Source organism: Rhinoraja longicauda, chromosome 2, assembly GCF_053455715.1.
Source record: "Rhinoraja longicauda isolate Sanriku21f chromosome 2, sRhiLon1.1, whole genome shotgun sequence".
In the NCBI taxonomy this organism is placed as follows: domain Eukaryota; kingdom Metazoa; phylum Chordata; class Chondrichthyes; order Rajiformes; family Arhynchobatidae; genus Rhinoraja; species Rhinoraja longicauda.
Window position 1 is genome coordinate 92,705,582 of NC_135954.1, and position 14,359 is coordinate 92,719,940.

Sequence of the window (14,359 nt, forward strand, 5' to 3'; positions counted from 1 at the left end):
TCTTGATGGTCACAAGGAGAAAGACACAAAATGCTGGAGTAACTCAACGGGTCAGGCAGAATCTCTGGTGAAAAGGAATAGGCAATGTTTTGGGTCGGAATCCTTCTTCAAACTGAAAGGTATAGAACGCCAGAATGAAACAGATGGCTTCAGGAAGGGTGGAGCCCATAAAGGCCCATTGTTAGCTGTGGAAGATGCGCTAATGACGGGATACAAGGATGCGAACAGTGGAACTGGTAGGATGACTAGGGTGGGGAGGGGGGAAAGCGGGGGGGGGGGGGGGGGGGGGGGGGGGAATGAATGCAGGAGTTACTTGAAATCAGAGAAAGTCATGTTCATACCGCTGGGTTGTTAGCTGCCCAAGAGAAATATGAGGTGCTGTTCCTCTAATTTCAGTGTGGCCTTACTCAATGGAGGAAGCCCTGGACAGAAAGGTCAGTATGGGAATGGGAGTTAAAATGCTTGGCAATCGGGAGATCACGTAGGCCAAGGCGGCCTGAACGTAAGAGTTCAACGAAACGATTGCCAAGTCTATGCTTGAACTCACCGAAATAGGAGAACACCAAAACCCACACCAGGAGCAGGAGACCATGCACACCAGTAGAACATGCAAACACCATACAGACAGCAACGGATGAACATGGATTGATGGAGCTGAGGCAGCAATGCTGCCTGCTGCAACACCATGCCGTTCTTGAAGTACCTTTACAGACATTTTGGACAATTAGTCATTAATATATTATGGGTGGCGCAGCTGGTACAGCTGCTGCCTAACGGCACCAGAGACCCAGGTTCAATCCTGACCTCGGGTGCCATCCGTGTGGAGTTTGCAGGTTTGTAGGTTAATTGGCTTTGGTAAGATTGTAAATTGTCCCGTGTCTAGGAAAGTGCTAATGTATGATTTTTGCACGCTCTCCCTGAGATCAGGAGAGTTTTCTCCGGGATAGTAAGTTAATTGGGCGGCACGGTAGCGTTGGTAAGTTAATTGGGCGGCACGGTAGCGCAGCGGTAGAGTTGCTGCTTTACAGCGAATGCAGCGCTGGAGACTCAGGTTCGATCCTGACTACGGGTGCTGTACTGTAAGGAGTTTGTACGTTCTCCCCGTGCCTGCGTGGGTTTTCTCCGAGATCTTCGGTTTCCTCCCACACTCCAAAGACGTACAGGTATGTAGGTTAATTGACTGGGTAAATGTAAAAATTGTCCCTAGTGAGTGTAGGATAGTGTTAGTGTGCGGGGATCACTGGGCGGTGCGGACTTGGTGGGCCGAAAAGGCCTGTTTCCGCACTGTATCTGAAATATGAAATAAATATGAAATTGGCCTCTGTAAATTGCCCCTAGCGTGCAGGGAGTGGATAAGTAAGTGGGATTACATAGAATTGGGGGTAAAGTGATCAATGATCGGCATGGATTCTGTGTGTTGAATGAACTGTTCCCAAGCAGTAGCTCTAAACTAAAGCAAGAACTTTGCTCATATATAAAACAAATGGATTTCTGTCCAAAAAGTGAGACCACCACCAAAAAAACTACGTTAAAGGAATAAAAAGATTGCTAGGGAACAGATCAGTCAACTGTGAGGTCACGATGTATAAATACCCTGTTTCTGAATTAACCAAAGTCTATGTTGGCACTTTGAAAGCGAGGGTGAATTTTCATCATTGATATCTACCTTCAATGAGAGATGACAACGGAGCTACAAGAAATAGTCCGTTTTTCAGGGTTTCTCTGTGGAAAATAATGTATCGATTTTTCTGACATGACTGCATCGGTCACTTATTTTTATTTTGCAAATATTGAATACATCAAAAAAAGGAGTTACTGCAACCCTTTACAGGTGCCTGCTTTAGCTAAATTATGGAGAGTGATAGAAACATAGAAACATAGGTGCAGGGGTAGGCCATTCTCCCCTTTGCGCCAGCACTGCCATTCAATATGATCATGGCTGATCATCTAAAATCAGTATCCTGTTCCTGTTTTTTCCCCATATCCTTTGATTCATTTAGCCCTAAGAGCTAGATCTAACTCTCTCTTGAAAACATCGCGTGAATTGGCCTCCACTGCCTTATGTGGCAGAGAATTCCAGATTCACAACTCTGGCTGAAAAAGGTTTCCTCATCTCAGTCCTAAATGGCCTACCCCTTGTTCTGAAACTCGGATCCCTGGTTCTGGACTCCCCCAACTTTGGGAACATTTTTCCTGCATCTAGCCTGTCCAATCCTTTAAGAATTTTTTATGTTTCTATAAGATCCCTTTCCTCCTTCTAAAGTCCAGTGAATACAAGCCCAGTCGACTAATTCTTTCATCATATGTCAGTCCCGCCATCCCGGGAATTAACCTGGTGAACCTACGCTGCACTCTCTCAATAGCAATATTGTCCTTCCTCAAATTAGGAGACCAAAATTACACACAATACTCCAGGTGTGGTCGCATCTGGGCCCTGTACAACTGCAGTAGGACCTCCTTGCTCCTAAGCTCAAATCCTCTCACAATGAAGGCCAACATGCCATTAGCTTTCTGCACTGCCTGTTGTACCTGCATGCGTACTTTCAGTGACTGATGTACAAGCACACCCAGGTCTAGTTTGCACCTCCCCTTTTCCTAATCTGACACCATTCAGATAATAATCTCCTTCCTGTTCTGGCCACCAAAGTGGATAACCTCACATTTATCCACCTTATACTGCATCTGTCATGTATCTGCCCACTCACCCAATCTATCCAAGTCACCCTGCAGCCTCATAGCATCCTCCTCGCAGCTCACACTGCCACCCAGCTTTGTGTCATCTGCAAACTTGGAGGTGTCACATTTAATTCCCTTGTCTAAATCGTAAATCTAAATACCAAGGATGAGGGACTAGTTCTATGGAGGCTGAATTGTTTGCCTTGAAACTGAGAAAGTAAAGGTGTGACTAAACATAATGTTGTTTTTTAATGAAGCAAATGGGGTTCCAGCAAAGTGATGTATGTTGTAAGCTGACTGGTTTTTAAATAGGTGGCAAAAGGTCCAGAGGCAAAAGCAGGGAATATTTTGTACACTCTTGGGGCAGTGAATGTCGATTTTAGCAGAACTTACAACTGGGTATGCATCATAAAATGACATATTTTCATGAGTATTGGAAAAAGACAGGATAGGTGAGGGAAGGATGGGTTCGAGAATGAAGTATCACCATTTTGGATTAAGGAGAAATTTCCGACAGTATGTAGTGAACCTGTGACTTTCTCACCCTAAGTATTTACTGGCAGTAAAATGGAGTGGCACAATGGGTAGAGCTGCTGCCTCACAGTACCAAAGACCCGGGTTCAATCCTGACCTCGAGTGCTGACTGTGTGGAGTTTGCACAATCTCCATGTGACCGTGTGAGTTTCCTACAGATGCTCCAATTTCTTCCCACATACAAAAGACGTGCAGGTTTGTAGGTTAATTTGCCTCTGTAAATTGTCCCTACAATGTGGTGAGCGTGTGCAAAAGTGGGATTACAGAACTGGTATGGAGTGATTGATAAGCCAGCATAGACTTGTGGTGGGCTGAAGGGCCTGTTTCCATGCTATAGCTTTAAATCAATTGGATATTTACTGGCATGTTACTGAAAGCAAAACTGCAGGCTTCTCCATTTCAGTGGTTTTGTGATGGGACGAAGGGTGAAAGGTTCTTTGCCAGCAGAAGAAAAATAGTTCAGATGTTTGGGGAAGTGGGAAAGAAGTGGGAGAAAAGAATGAATCATTGGAAGGCCTTGGTAAAACAAAACCACAGAAGCAGTGAAGAGCAAATTGCGATTTTACAACAATGTAGCAACATTTATGATCGTTTGGTCTTAGCCCACAAATGTCTAAATTTGCTGAATTTGTTTTCAATGCAAAATTTGATTATGGGTTGTTTATACAGGAAAACCACTATTTAAAAAGCTGCATCCGTAATTAAACCATTAAAATGACTACACCTTTTATAACTTTTCAGTAATTCAAAGTCGTTTACTCATTTTGAAATATACAATTGGAACATAGAATATCAAACAGTACAGCACTGGAACAGGCCCATTGGCCCACAATGTTTGTGCTGAACATGATTCCAAGTTAAACTCATCTCATCTGCCTGTACATGATCAATATCCAATATTCCCTGCATTTCCATGTGCCTACCTAAAAATCTCTTAAACGCCACTATCATATCCACCATCACTGGCAGTGTGTCCAGGCACCCACCACTCTCTTTGTAAAAACTTTCTCTGCACGTCTCCATTAAACTTTCCTCCTCTCACTTTATAACTATGCTCTCTAGAGTTGGACATTTTCACCTGGGAAAAACACTCTGACTGTCCACCCTATGTAAGCCACTCATCATTTTATATACCTCTATCAAGTCTCCCCTCAACCTCCAACGTTGCCGACAAAAAATTCCAGATAGATGTGAACCCAAAGATCTGAGGACATGGGTCAAATTAACGCAGGTTACAAAAGATTGTAATCTTACAATTTCAAATTGATTCATGGAAAAATCATTAAGGGATTTACATTCTACTGTAGAAAGTTTTGGTAAACATTTTGCATAATGCATTGGAATGACTTCCAATATCGTCCCAGTGCAGATTCCGAATCATGGATTCAAATTGTAACAGTGGGCAGACAAAAGTGATGTTGGACCAAGCCTCTCACCTTGTGCTGGTTGACACTCCATATCCTGATTATTGAATCCCGGCCAGCTGTAAATAGTCGATTTAATGTGGGATCCAGCTGAAGCGCGTTAACTCCATTACGGTTATATTTCTCCACTTCATCTCGAATGACATACGATACCTAAAGTTGAAAAAGAGACAGGGTTCAATAAAAGTACCAGACAGTTTTGTCACAACACTAAAAGGGGAACCTTTCACACAGGATGAATTATGCAGACAATCATAGATTGGAACACATTTTTGAAAGGAATTTAAACTATACCAACCCTTTCTTTTCAATTTCTTGTAAAGGCCTAAAAACTATTTGTAAAGCTTACTAATGTTCCTTCGCCATACATTTTAAATATAGTCAGAGTAATACAGCATAGAAACAGGCTCTACGGCCCAACTTATCCATATCGACTGCAATCTCAACCTGAGCTTAGTCCCATTTGCTTATGTTTGGCTCATATCCCTTCAAACCCTTTTCTATCCATGTGTCCGGATACATCGATGTTGCTCTGAATGGGGGCATTGGTATTGTCTTTGCACTATTATTGTTTTTTTAATAAACTGAACTTTTAAAATTCTTTATAATGGGGTTTACAGAGTACTATCTTTACCATCAGTTGTGCTGCTGCTAGTAAGTATTTCATTCTTCCGTTTTGGGACAAATGACAATAAAACACTCTTGACCTGTCTAAATGTCTTTTAAATGTTGTACTTGTGACCCCCTCTACAACGCTGGTAGCTCGTTCCATATACCCACCACCCTCTGTGAAAACGTTGCCTCTCACATCCCTTTTCAATCTGTTACCTTAAATCTCTGCCTCATGTTTTAGGCTCTCCTAACCTGGGAAATAGATTGTGACCATTCATCTTATCTACACCCCCTCATGATTTTATAGTTCTCTACAATGTTATCCTTCAAACCTCGACCCTCTGATTTTGGTGTCATCTGTATACTTACTGACCACTTAAAATTTTTGCAACCAATCATTGATATAGATAACAAACAATAGTGGACCCAGCCCCAGTAGATAGACACAAAAAGCTGGAGTTACTCAGCGGGTCAGGCAACATCTCTGGAGAAAAGGAACAGGTGACGTTTTGGGTCAAGACCCTTCTTCAGACTTGAGTCTGAAGAAGGGTCTCGACCTGAAAGATTACCTATTCCTTTTCTCCGGAAATACTGCCTGACCCACTGAGTTACTCCAGCTTTTTATGTCTATCTTCAGTTTAAACCAGCATCTGCAGTTCCTTCCTACATATAAGAATGTAATTGTTCCGTTTTGGGATATATGCCGATAAAGCACGCTTGACTTGACTCTTGACACACGCCACTAGTCTGAACAATCTTTCACCGAGTTCTTCCACTAAGCCAATTTTCTATCTAATTGGCATTAGGATTGATAATGGTTGATTATTCTCATGTGTACCAAGATAGTGAAAAACTTTATTTTGCATGTTATTCAGGCAGATCATACAAGACATGATCCAATTATGCCATAAGTACAACAGATAGTACCAAAGAGAAAATAAAGAGTGTGAAATATAACATGACAGCTACAGCTAAAGTGCAGATATTTAAAAAAATGCAAAGGCTGCAAAGAGATAGATGGAAAGATCAAGAATACACTCTTAGTGTACAAGAGATTGATGACACAAGGAAGTTACGCTTCAATCTGGTGATATGTGCTTCCAAGCTTTTGTACCTTCAACCTAAAGGGAGAGGGGAGAAGAGAGAATGACCAAGGTGTGAGTTTGCCGGAGCAGCACAGTGGTACAGCAGTAGATTTGCTGCCTCGCTGCACCAGAGACCCGGGTTCGATCGTGACTATTGCTGCTGTCTGTACGGAGTTTGTACATTCTCCCTTTGACCACGTGGGTTTTCTCCAGGTGTTCCGGTTTCTTCCCACACTCCAAAGACGTGCAAGTTGGTAGGTTAATTAGCTTGGTAAAATTGTAAATTGTCCCGAGTGTGTGTAGGATATTGCTACTGTACGGGATGATTGTTGGTTGGTGCGGTCTCAGTGGGCCGAAGGGACTGATATTGCGCTGTATCTCTAAACTAAACGAAAGAACCATAATCGTGCCAAGCAAATACAGAAGTGTCACTTTAAAAAAAAAATTGCACTTGAAGCAACGTTTGTTAAATCTACTTTATGTGCATTGATTCACTACCTAAATCTATCCCTAACACTTTCAGTACTTATACACATCAAAATACTCACTTCAGGTACAATTCAAGTTAGAAAGGGCAACATCTGCAATGGCATAAAGTGTTTCCAAAGTCTAAAGGAGAAAGAGCAACACAAAAAAAGGCATTCTTTTTGAAATTCTGCAGAGACAACAGTAAAACAGACCTGGCCAGAAGCACTGCAGATCTTACAGGAAGGAAAGGATCATACTTAAACAAAAATCATAGTGAAATTGTTACAGGGAAATGTCAACACAATGCTGCCAACTTCATGCTGCACAGACACCGAAGCAGCATGCCAACGCCAATCTAGTATCTGACAATGAACAGATAGCAATGAGTAGAAAAAGGTACAACCAAGCTAATACTAAACAGAGACGAGAGTCAGTTTTCTCTCCCTCCGCAACAACACTCCGAGGCTGAACAGTGGGATTGGCGACATTTCCAAAGAACCGCACTTGCTAGCACATCTCAGAATGGAAAATGAAAGGTACGTTATTCGTTAATAGCATCAAGCGGGCATAATGAGTGTATAGCAATCTATTTTCAGAGAGAAATAACTTAAATTTACAGATCGGTTTATTAAATTAAAAATCTAAAAGTGAGAGGAACCGTTTTAATTTGCAGAGGATTTGTTAAGCATTTTTATTTACTATCTTCTTTCCTGTGTCATGCACAGAACAATTGGTTTCAGTTTTTGCCCACCCCAAAATCTGTTGAATTCTTGGTATGTTCTGAATTGTACCAATTTTTGCTATTCCCTTAATCATTATCAATAATGAAGGTTAACAAATATTGAAACGGTCAGGAACTTCAAATCACAGAAAAGATAATCTATAAAAGTGATTTCTGGTACAGATTAATTCAAGTTTTGCCAGTGAAATGGAGATGAAAGCTGAATCAGGCCATACAGGCTCGGGTGTAAAAGAATTACAGGTTAAAATCAATGAATCATAATCCAAGCTGGAAAAAAGAATATCTTTCTCAACTTAATGAGCAGCTCATTAGCCCAATTTAAAAAAAATGGTGCTTAGATTGAATTGTTTTCCTCATACATTCACGGCAAAAACTGAACATTGAAATATCATGTGCACGTAATGTGGGAAGCATAAGACAGGCTAGTATTGTCATTCACCGTGCCAGGACATTCAAAAGTGCTTCACATTCAATGGAGTACTTTATTATTAAAGTCACTGATGTAAGGTCCACACTAGCCAACTTGTACAATCCAATCTGCTGCATAATCTATACTCAATGCCAGATAATCTGTTAGTGAGCTGTTGCATTTTCTGAAAACATAGGATGGGACCTTGTTTAATGTTGCAGCTGAAAGGTAGGAACTCTGGGATAGTCCTGCACTGAAACAAAAGCCTGATTTCATTTATTTAATGGAGTCGGGCTTACTCTTAACGTGGAAGCAATTGAGCCACAGGTGCCATTGTAACCTGGAAAAGGTTTAAGATCGGAGGTTGGTGTCAGTTGACATATAGATTATGCATCTCTCCTCAGGAACTATGCCAACCTGTTTTGGAGATATGGGCTGTGATGAAGCAGAGATTTGGGATTAAGTTCTTTCATCTCCTGGGGATCTGTATTTGAATCAGCTGAAACAGGATATGAAATTTGTCATGAAGGTTCTAGTTGAAATTCCTGATGCTGCCTGATCCGCTGAGTTACTCCAGCACTTTGTGTCTTTTTAGGAGTCATATGTAACTGAAGTTAGCAATCAAATGCCAGATTGTTTGCAGATCTGAAGTGCTGGAATAACACAGCGGATCAGGCATGATGGATAGGTGACGTTTCGGGTCGGGACCCTTCTTCAGACCATGTTCTCCAGAGATGCTGCCTGACCCGCTGCGTTACTAAAGTACTTTGGTGTTCTTTTTTTTGTAAACCAGCATCTACAGTTCCTTGTTTTGACCCATGACTCATGATTGGCTTGAACCTCTGTAGAATGAGTCATGATGAGAAAAAATAGAAGTAATACTGCAGAAATGAGGAAGAGAAAGGGAAGGGTAGTGAGCATTACTAGAAATCGTTGAGTTGTAGTTACTCAAGTGGTATGTGAGATGCTGTTCCTGCAATCCAAGGTAAATCTCTTCTGCACCCTCTCCAAAGCCCTTACATCCTTCCTGTAATGAGGCAACCAGAACTGCCCACATTACTCCAAAATGAAGCCGAACCAAAGTTTTTCAAGCGGCAATATACGTTCCTGACTCTTAATTCAATGCTATGACCAATGAAGGCAAGTATAGCATATGCCTTCTTTAACATTCTATCTACTTGCGTTTTCTACTTTCAGAAAGCCCAAGATCTTTCGCTACATCAATGGTGTTTAGGGTCCTGTCCGTAACTGCTTACATTCTCCTTCTATTGGACCAATGATAGAAGTTAGGAATAAATACTGGCCTAGTTACTGGGGATAACTCCCCTACTGTTCTTCAATTCAGAGTCCTGGGATATTTCATAAATATCTAAAACAGGATCCTGTTAGTTCTTGTGTAGGACGGAACTGCAGATGCTGGATTACATTGTAGATAGACACACATTGCTGGAGTAATTCAACGGGACAGGCAGCATCTCTGGAGAGAAGGAATGGGCAACGTTTCGGATCGAGACCCTGCTTCAGACTTCTTCAGTCTGAAGAAGGGTCTCGACCTGAAACGTCCCTCAATCCTTCTCTCCAGAAATGTTGTCTGTCAGGCTGAGTTACTCCAGCATTTTGTATCTATCCCATTAGTTCTTCGTCATTTTATGCAATAGATAACGCCTCTAATAGATTAGATTTTATTTATTTATTATTATTTACACAAGGGTGAACTGAAATTCTTTGTTCACATAAAGCTCAGAGTAAACGGTGGACATACAGTAAGATAGAGCAATACCCCCTTAGTTCAGCACAGATTTTACTAAGATCTTTAACAATTTGTTCTACTCAAATTAACATGCAAAAATAGTAAAACTGTGAATTTTAAAGGAATTTTTCATCACAGTACCAAACAGTAAATTAAACAAAATAAAATTAACAAAAGAAAAGTGATGGGTTGAAGTGGGAAATGTTATTGTAAAGTTGCTGTATCCCACCTACAAGTTACTAAAAGTGTGCTGGGAGATCATTTCCAAGCAGACATCTGGAATAAACCAGGAAAGATGGAAACACTCAGTAGCTCAATGCAAAGAAAAACAGAGTTAACATTCCAGGTAAAAAACCCTTTGTCAGAACAATGCTGACAAAAGATAATTGATTTGAAATATTAACTTTGTTTCTTCGCCACATTTAAGATGTTGCAGCCAAAGAAAGTAGGTACAGATAATGCCAAATTGCATTAGAAATCTCAAATATTTGTGAAACCGCCGGACGTGATGCTGCTGACAACTCACTACAATGACTCTTTTTTGTTTCACAAGTTGGAAATGTGGCCAAATGGCAATATATTTAAATATAAACACAGGCCAACCAAGGTCAACACGTTTAACTCAATCATTCAGTTATTGCTGGACACCGAGTCCCCACGAGGAGGAAGATGCCCGCAGCCGCACAACAGGTGCCACATCCAAAATCGATATTAATCTCAAATATTAATTTGACAGGTTCATCCTCAGAAGACCAGATATAGAGTCATAGAATCATACTTCACTGTACTTGTCCATGTTAATCAAGATGTCCGTCTACGGTCTGAAGAAGGGTTTCGACCCGAAAAGTCACCCATTCCTTCTCTCCACAGATGCTGCCTGTCCCGCTGAGTTACTCCAGCATTTTGTGTCCATGTACGGTAATCCCATTAGACACATGCACCTCTAAACCCTTCCTATCCATGTCCCTGTCCATATATGTATTAAATGTTGTTATAGTATCTGCCTCAACCACTTCCTATGACAGCTAATTCCATGTACCCACCACCATCTATCTGTGTGGTAAAGTTGCCCTTCAGGTTCCTATTAAATCTTTTGTCTGTCAACTTAAACCTATGCCTTCTGGTTATTGATTCCGCAAACCTGGGTAAAAACTATGATCATTGACTTTATCTATTCCACTCATGTTTTTTCACCTCTAAAAGAAAGCTGCACAAGAGGTGAACAAGAGCCATTTATGACTGCACATTAGCTACTAGTTTATTTATATTATTTTGCCGTTTTGGAAGATATTCAGTTAAATCTAATGGAATTTAAAAAAAAGACAATTGGTTTCTATTGGGATGAGAGGGAAACAGAATGTTAAGCCTTTGCAACTATCATAATGAGATCATTTAGCTGAAAATAAACCAATGCTGAAGCAGATGAGGCAATGCTTGCACAGGAATAGAGTAAAGATTTGTCAAACAGATTTTTAAAAGAAATCTTGATGGTGCAAAGTTGAAAAGTTCACAGCAGTAATTCTAAGTTTAAGGCCCCAGCAACCGCCAATGTGGTAGATATTACATTCAATGATGGGCGTGAGATTATTACTGGAGAATTAGGGCAGCACAGTGGCGCAGCGGCAGAGTTGCTGCCTTACAGCGCCGGAGACCCGGTTTCGATCCTGACCGCGGGAGTTGTCTCTATAGAGTTTGTAGATTCTCCCTGTGACCGCGAGGGTTTCCTCCATGTGCTCTGGTTTCCTACCACACCCCAAAGACGTACAGGTTAATTGGCTTTGGCTGTGGAGGATAGTGCTAATAATCGGGGCGATCACTGTTCAACTCGGACTTGGTGGGCGGAAGGACCTGTTTCCACACTGTATCTCTAAATTAAACTAAAGAGTGTAGATAATGGGAATTGCAGGAATGAGGAGCAATAGAGATTGCAGATGTAATCTGGAGCAACAAACTATCTGCTGGAGGAACTCAGCAGGCTGAGCAACATCTGTGGATGAAAAGGAATGGACTACGTTTTAGGTTGAAACCCTGCATCATGACTGGAAGTGGAGGGGAAATGGCCAGTATAAAGAGGAGAGGAGTGGTGAGAGAGAAGCAAGAGGCAATTGGTAAGCCAGCAAGAGATAAAGGATGACAAGTACATGGAGCCGAGTGGCAGTGGGATGCAGTTAGGAGTTAGAAGCAGGTAGAAGAGAGAAAAAAGAGAATAAAAGAAAAACAGATGAAGCCAGCTGCTGAAAGATGATAAGTAGATCTCCAGATGATAATGGGAGACATTAAGGGAGAGGTGAACAGCAATTGGAGCCAGAACCACAATTTTGTAGGATGGGGAAACCTGTATGTAATAGATGGATGGAAACAGAAAGGAATAAAAATAGGTGGTGTAAGCATAGGGGTTATAGGAAAATGGACCAAAACAAAAATGGGAATATCGGGCAGGCGGCTAGAAAACAGACTGGAAGGGATGGTTACCTAAAATTGGAAAATGTCATACTTGTACCATGAGGTTGCAAATATGCAGAATACAAGGTGTTATTCCTCTAGTTTGTCTTGGGTCTTACCCTGGCAGTGGAGGATGGACAGGTCAGTATGGGGAATAGGAAGAGTTATTGAAATGGCACACTTTGGGAGCTGAGATAACTACAGACAAAACTCAATTGCTCTGCAAATCGGTCGCCTCATCTGCACTTAGTCTCGCTGAGGTAGAGGAGGCCACATTGGAAGCAACAAAATATGGTAGACAAGATTGGTGATGCACGTGAATTTGTTTCACCTGGCGGGGCTGTTTTGGTCCCTGGATGCTGACGAGAGAGGAGATGTGATGTCATGCCTTGCAGGGGAAAGTACAATGAGTCAGAGATGGGGAGAGATGAGCATGCCAAAGAGTCACACAGAGAGTGATTCCTGCAAAGGTGGAAAGAGGCAGGTAAGGAAACGTGTCACTGGTGGTGGCATCTCATTGCAATAGGGGAATTTAAAAACAAGGGGGCAATTTATAATCAGAAGTGATTAACCAGGAGCCATCATAATTACAATTAACCCATGCTAGTTTAAACTTTGTCCAAGGCTTCATTCCTTCATCAGTATTACAGAAATCTTCCACTGAGGACCTGCATATTGGCAAACTTAACTGCCATGGTTCATAATACCTTAAATATAAATCTGAAAATCAATGTAGCTAAAGTTATTATATTTTGCAAGGCTGGAACATAGATAAATTAGAAGACAATGCAAATTAAAACAAGTGAATCTCAGATTTCAAACTAAAGTCAGAAACAGGCTTGCAAGTAGATGGCACCTCAGCTTAATGCCTCAAAAAGGCAGCCAGTAGCAAAGACCCATGCCACCCTGGCCACACTCACATTTCACTCCTACCATTGGGAAGAACGTGTAGGAACCTGAAAATCAGAACCACCAGGTTCAAGAATAGCTTCTTACCAACAACTATCAGGCTCATGAACACTGCACAATGTTAACCTCAACTATTAGCAATAATAGTCTTTGTGTGCACTGTACTTTGTTTTATTTTGGATCAGTATTGGGTCATTAATCCATTATTTTTTTTGTTTACAATATTGTGTATACACGCACTCAAAACCTCTGGGTTTCTGCACTAATTGGGATAATTTAAAAAAAAAATTAAATGTGCATTATGTTTGCTTGCAACAAAGACCTTTATGCACTAGTTTGGCAATTTTTAGTTAGTTCAATTCATTGAATTTTTGTTTACATTTTATATAAAATGTATTGTTTGTTTGCACTCAGTGCCTTGGGCTTTTTTGCACGCAGTGGCTATTAATTTATTGAAATCCTATTTATTATAAGTGTAATGTTTTCCTGCACGAAAGACTTTGGGCTTTTTTTACAGTAGTATTGGGAATATAAGTTTATTGAAATGTTATTTATTATGCGTGTATTGTTTGCTTGCACAAAGGACTTTGACAGCGGGGGGGGGGGGGGGGGGTGTTACACTAGTACTGGGGTTATCAATTTATTGAATGTTTATTATGTGCGTATTGCATTTTCTGTGCTGTTATATATTATCCATGTTTTGCTGCCTCATTGTTGTGGTGTGGGGACATATGACAATTAAACACAGTTGACTCTTGAATCAGGCTTGCAGGTAGACAGCAGCTCAGCCTCAGCTCAAGCCTTGAAGTGAGCCGGTCTGCTTGGCTTGTTTCAATGGACGAGCGCACGCAGACCCCACTCCCTCCCGGACGCGGAGCCCAGTGTGTGAGTGTGTGTGGAGGCTCCTCTAGCGCTGGCTGGCCGAGGTCCCCAGCTGGCAGCAGTGGCCGGTGGGGCGGACGGGGCGGCCCAGCCTTACCTGCACTTTCCTTCGCGCCGCCGTGTTCTGCCGATGATGCGCCGCCATTTTGCATGTTGACGGACCTGCGTCACTTCCGATGACGGCAAAAGAAGCGGGAGGGTGGGCGGGGCGAAGACCTGGTATCAACCAATCAGATACCTGTCAGTGTGTGTGTGTCTGTCTTTATGTGTCTGTCTGTCTTTGTGCATTTCTGTCTGTGTCTTTCTGTCTGTGTCTTTCTTTCTATCTGTCTGTCTTTGTGCATTTCTGTCTTTCTGTCTGTGTGTGTGTCTTTGTCTGTCTGTCTTTGGGTGTGTCCCTGTCTGTCTCTGTCAGACTAGTGGGGG

The 14,359-nt window shown here is 41.7% G+C and overlaps 1 protein-coding gene across 5 annotated transcripts in view; it reads right to left on the reverse strand.

Annotated features, from left to right (window-relative positions):
- The window catches only part of LOC144607370 (WD repeat-containing protein 48), a 112,765-nt gene extending 98,661 nt beyond the window's left edge, over nucleotides 1–14,104 (reverse strand). For 4 of the 5 annotated variants that reach the window (XR_013549096.1, XR_013549095.1, XR_013549094.1 and 1 more), the window contains exons 1-2: nucleotides 14,031–14,104; nucleotides 4,647–4,787 (exon numbers count right to left, since the gene is read on the reverse strand). Coding sequence is in view for 1 of the 5 variants with exons in the window: in XM_078424163.1 (XP_078280289.1) it covers nucleotides 4,647–4,787; nucleotides 14,031–14,078 (189 nt within the window). In the remaining 4 variants the exon portion in view is untranslated. Of the gene's footprint in view, nucleotides 1–4,646; nucleotides 4,788–6,879; nucleotides 6,915–14,030 lie in introns of those variants that run through there. The other variant, XM_078424186.1, reaches the window with a different exon arrangement.
- Nucleotides 14,105–14,359: the final 255 nt, after the last annotated feature.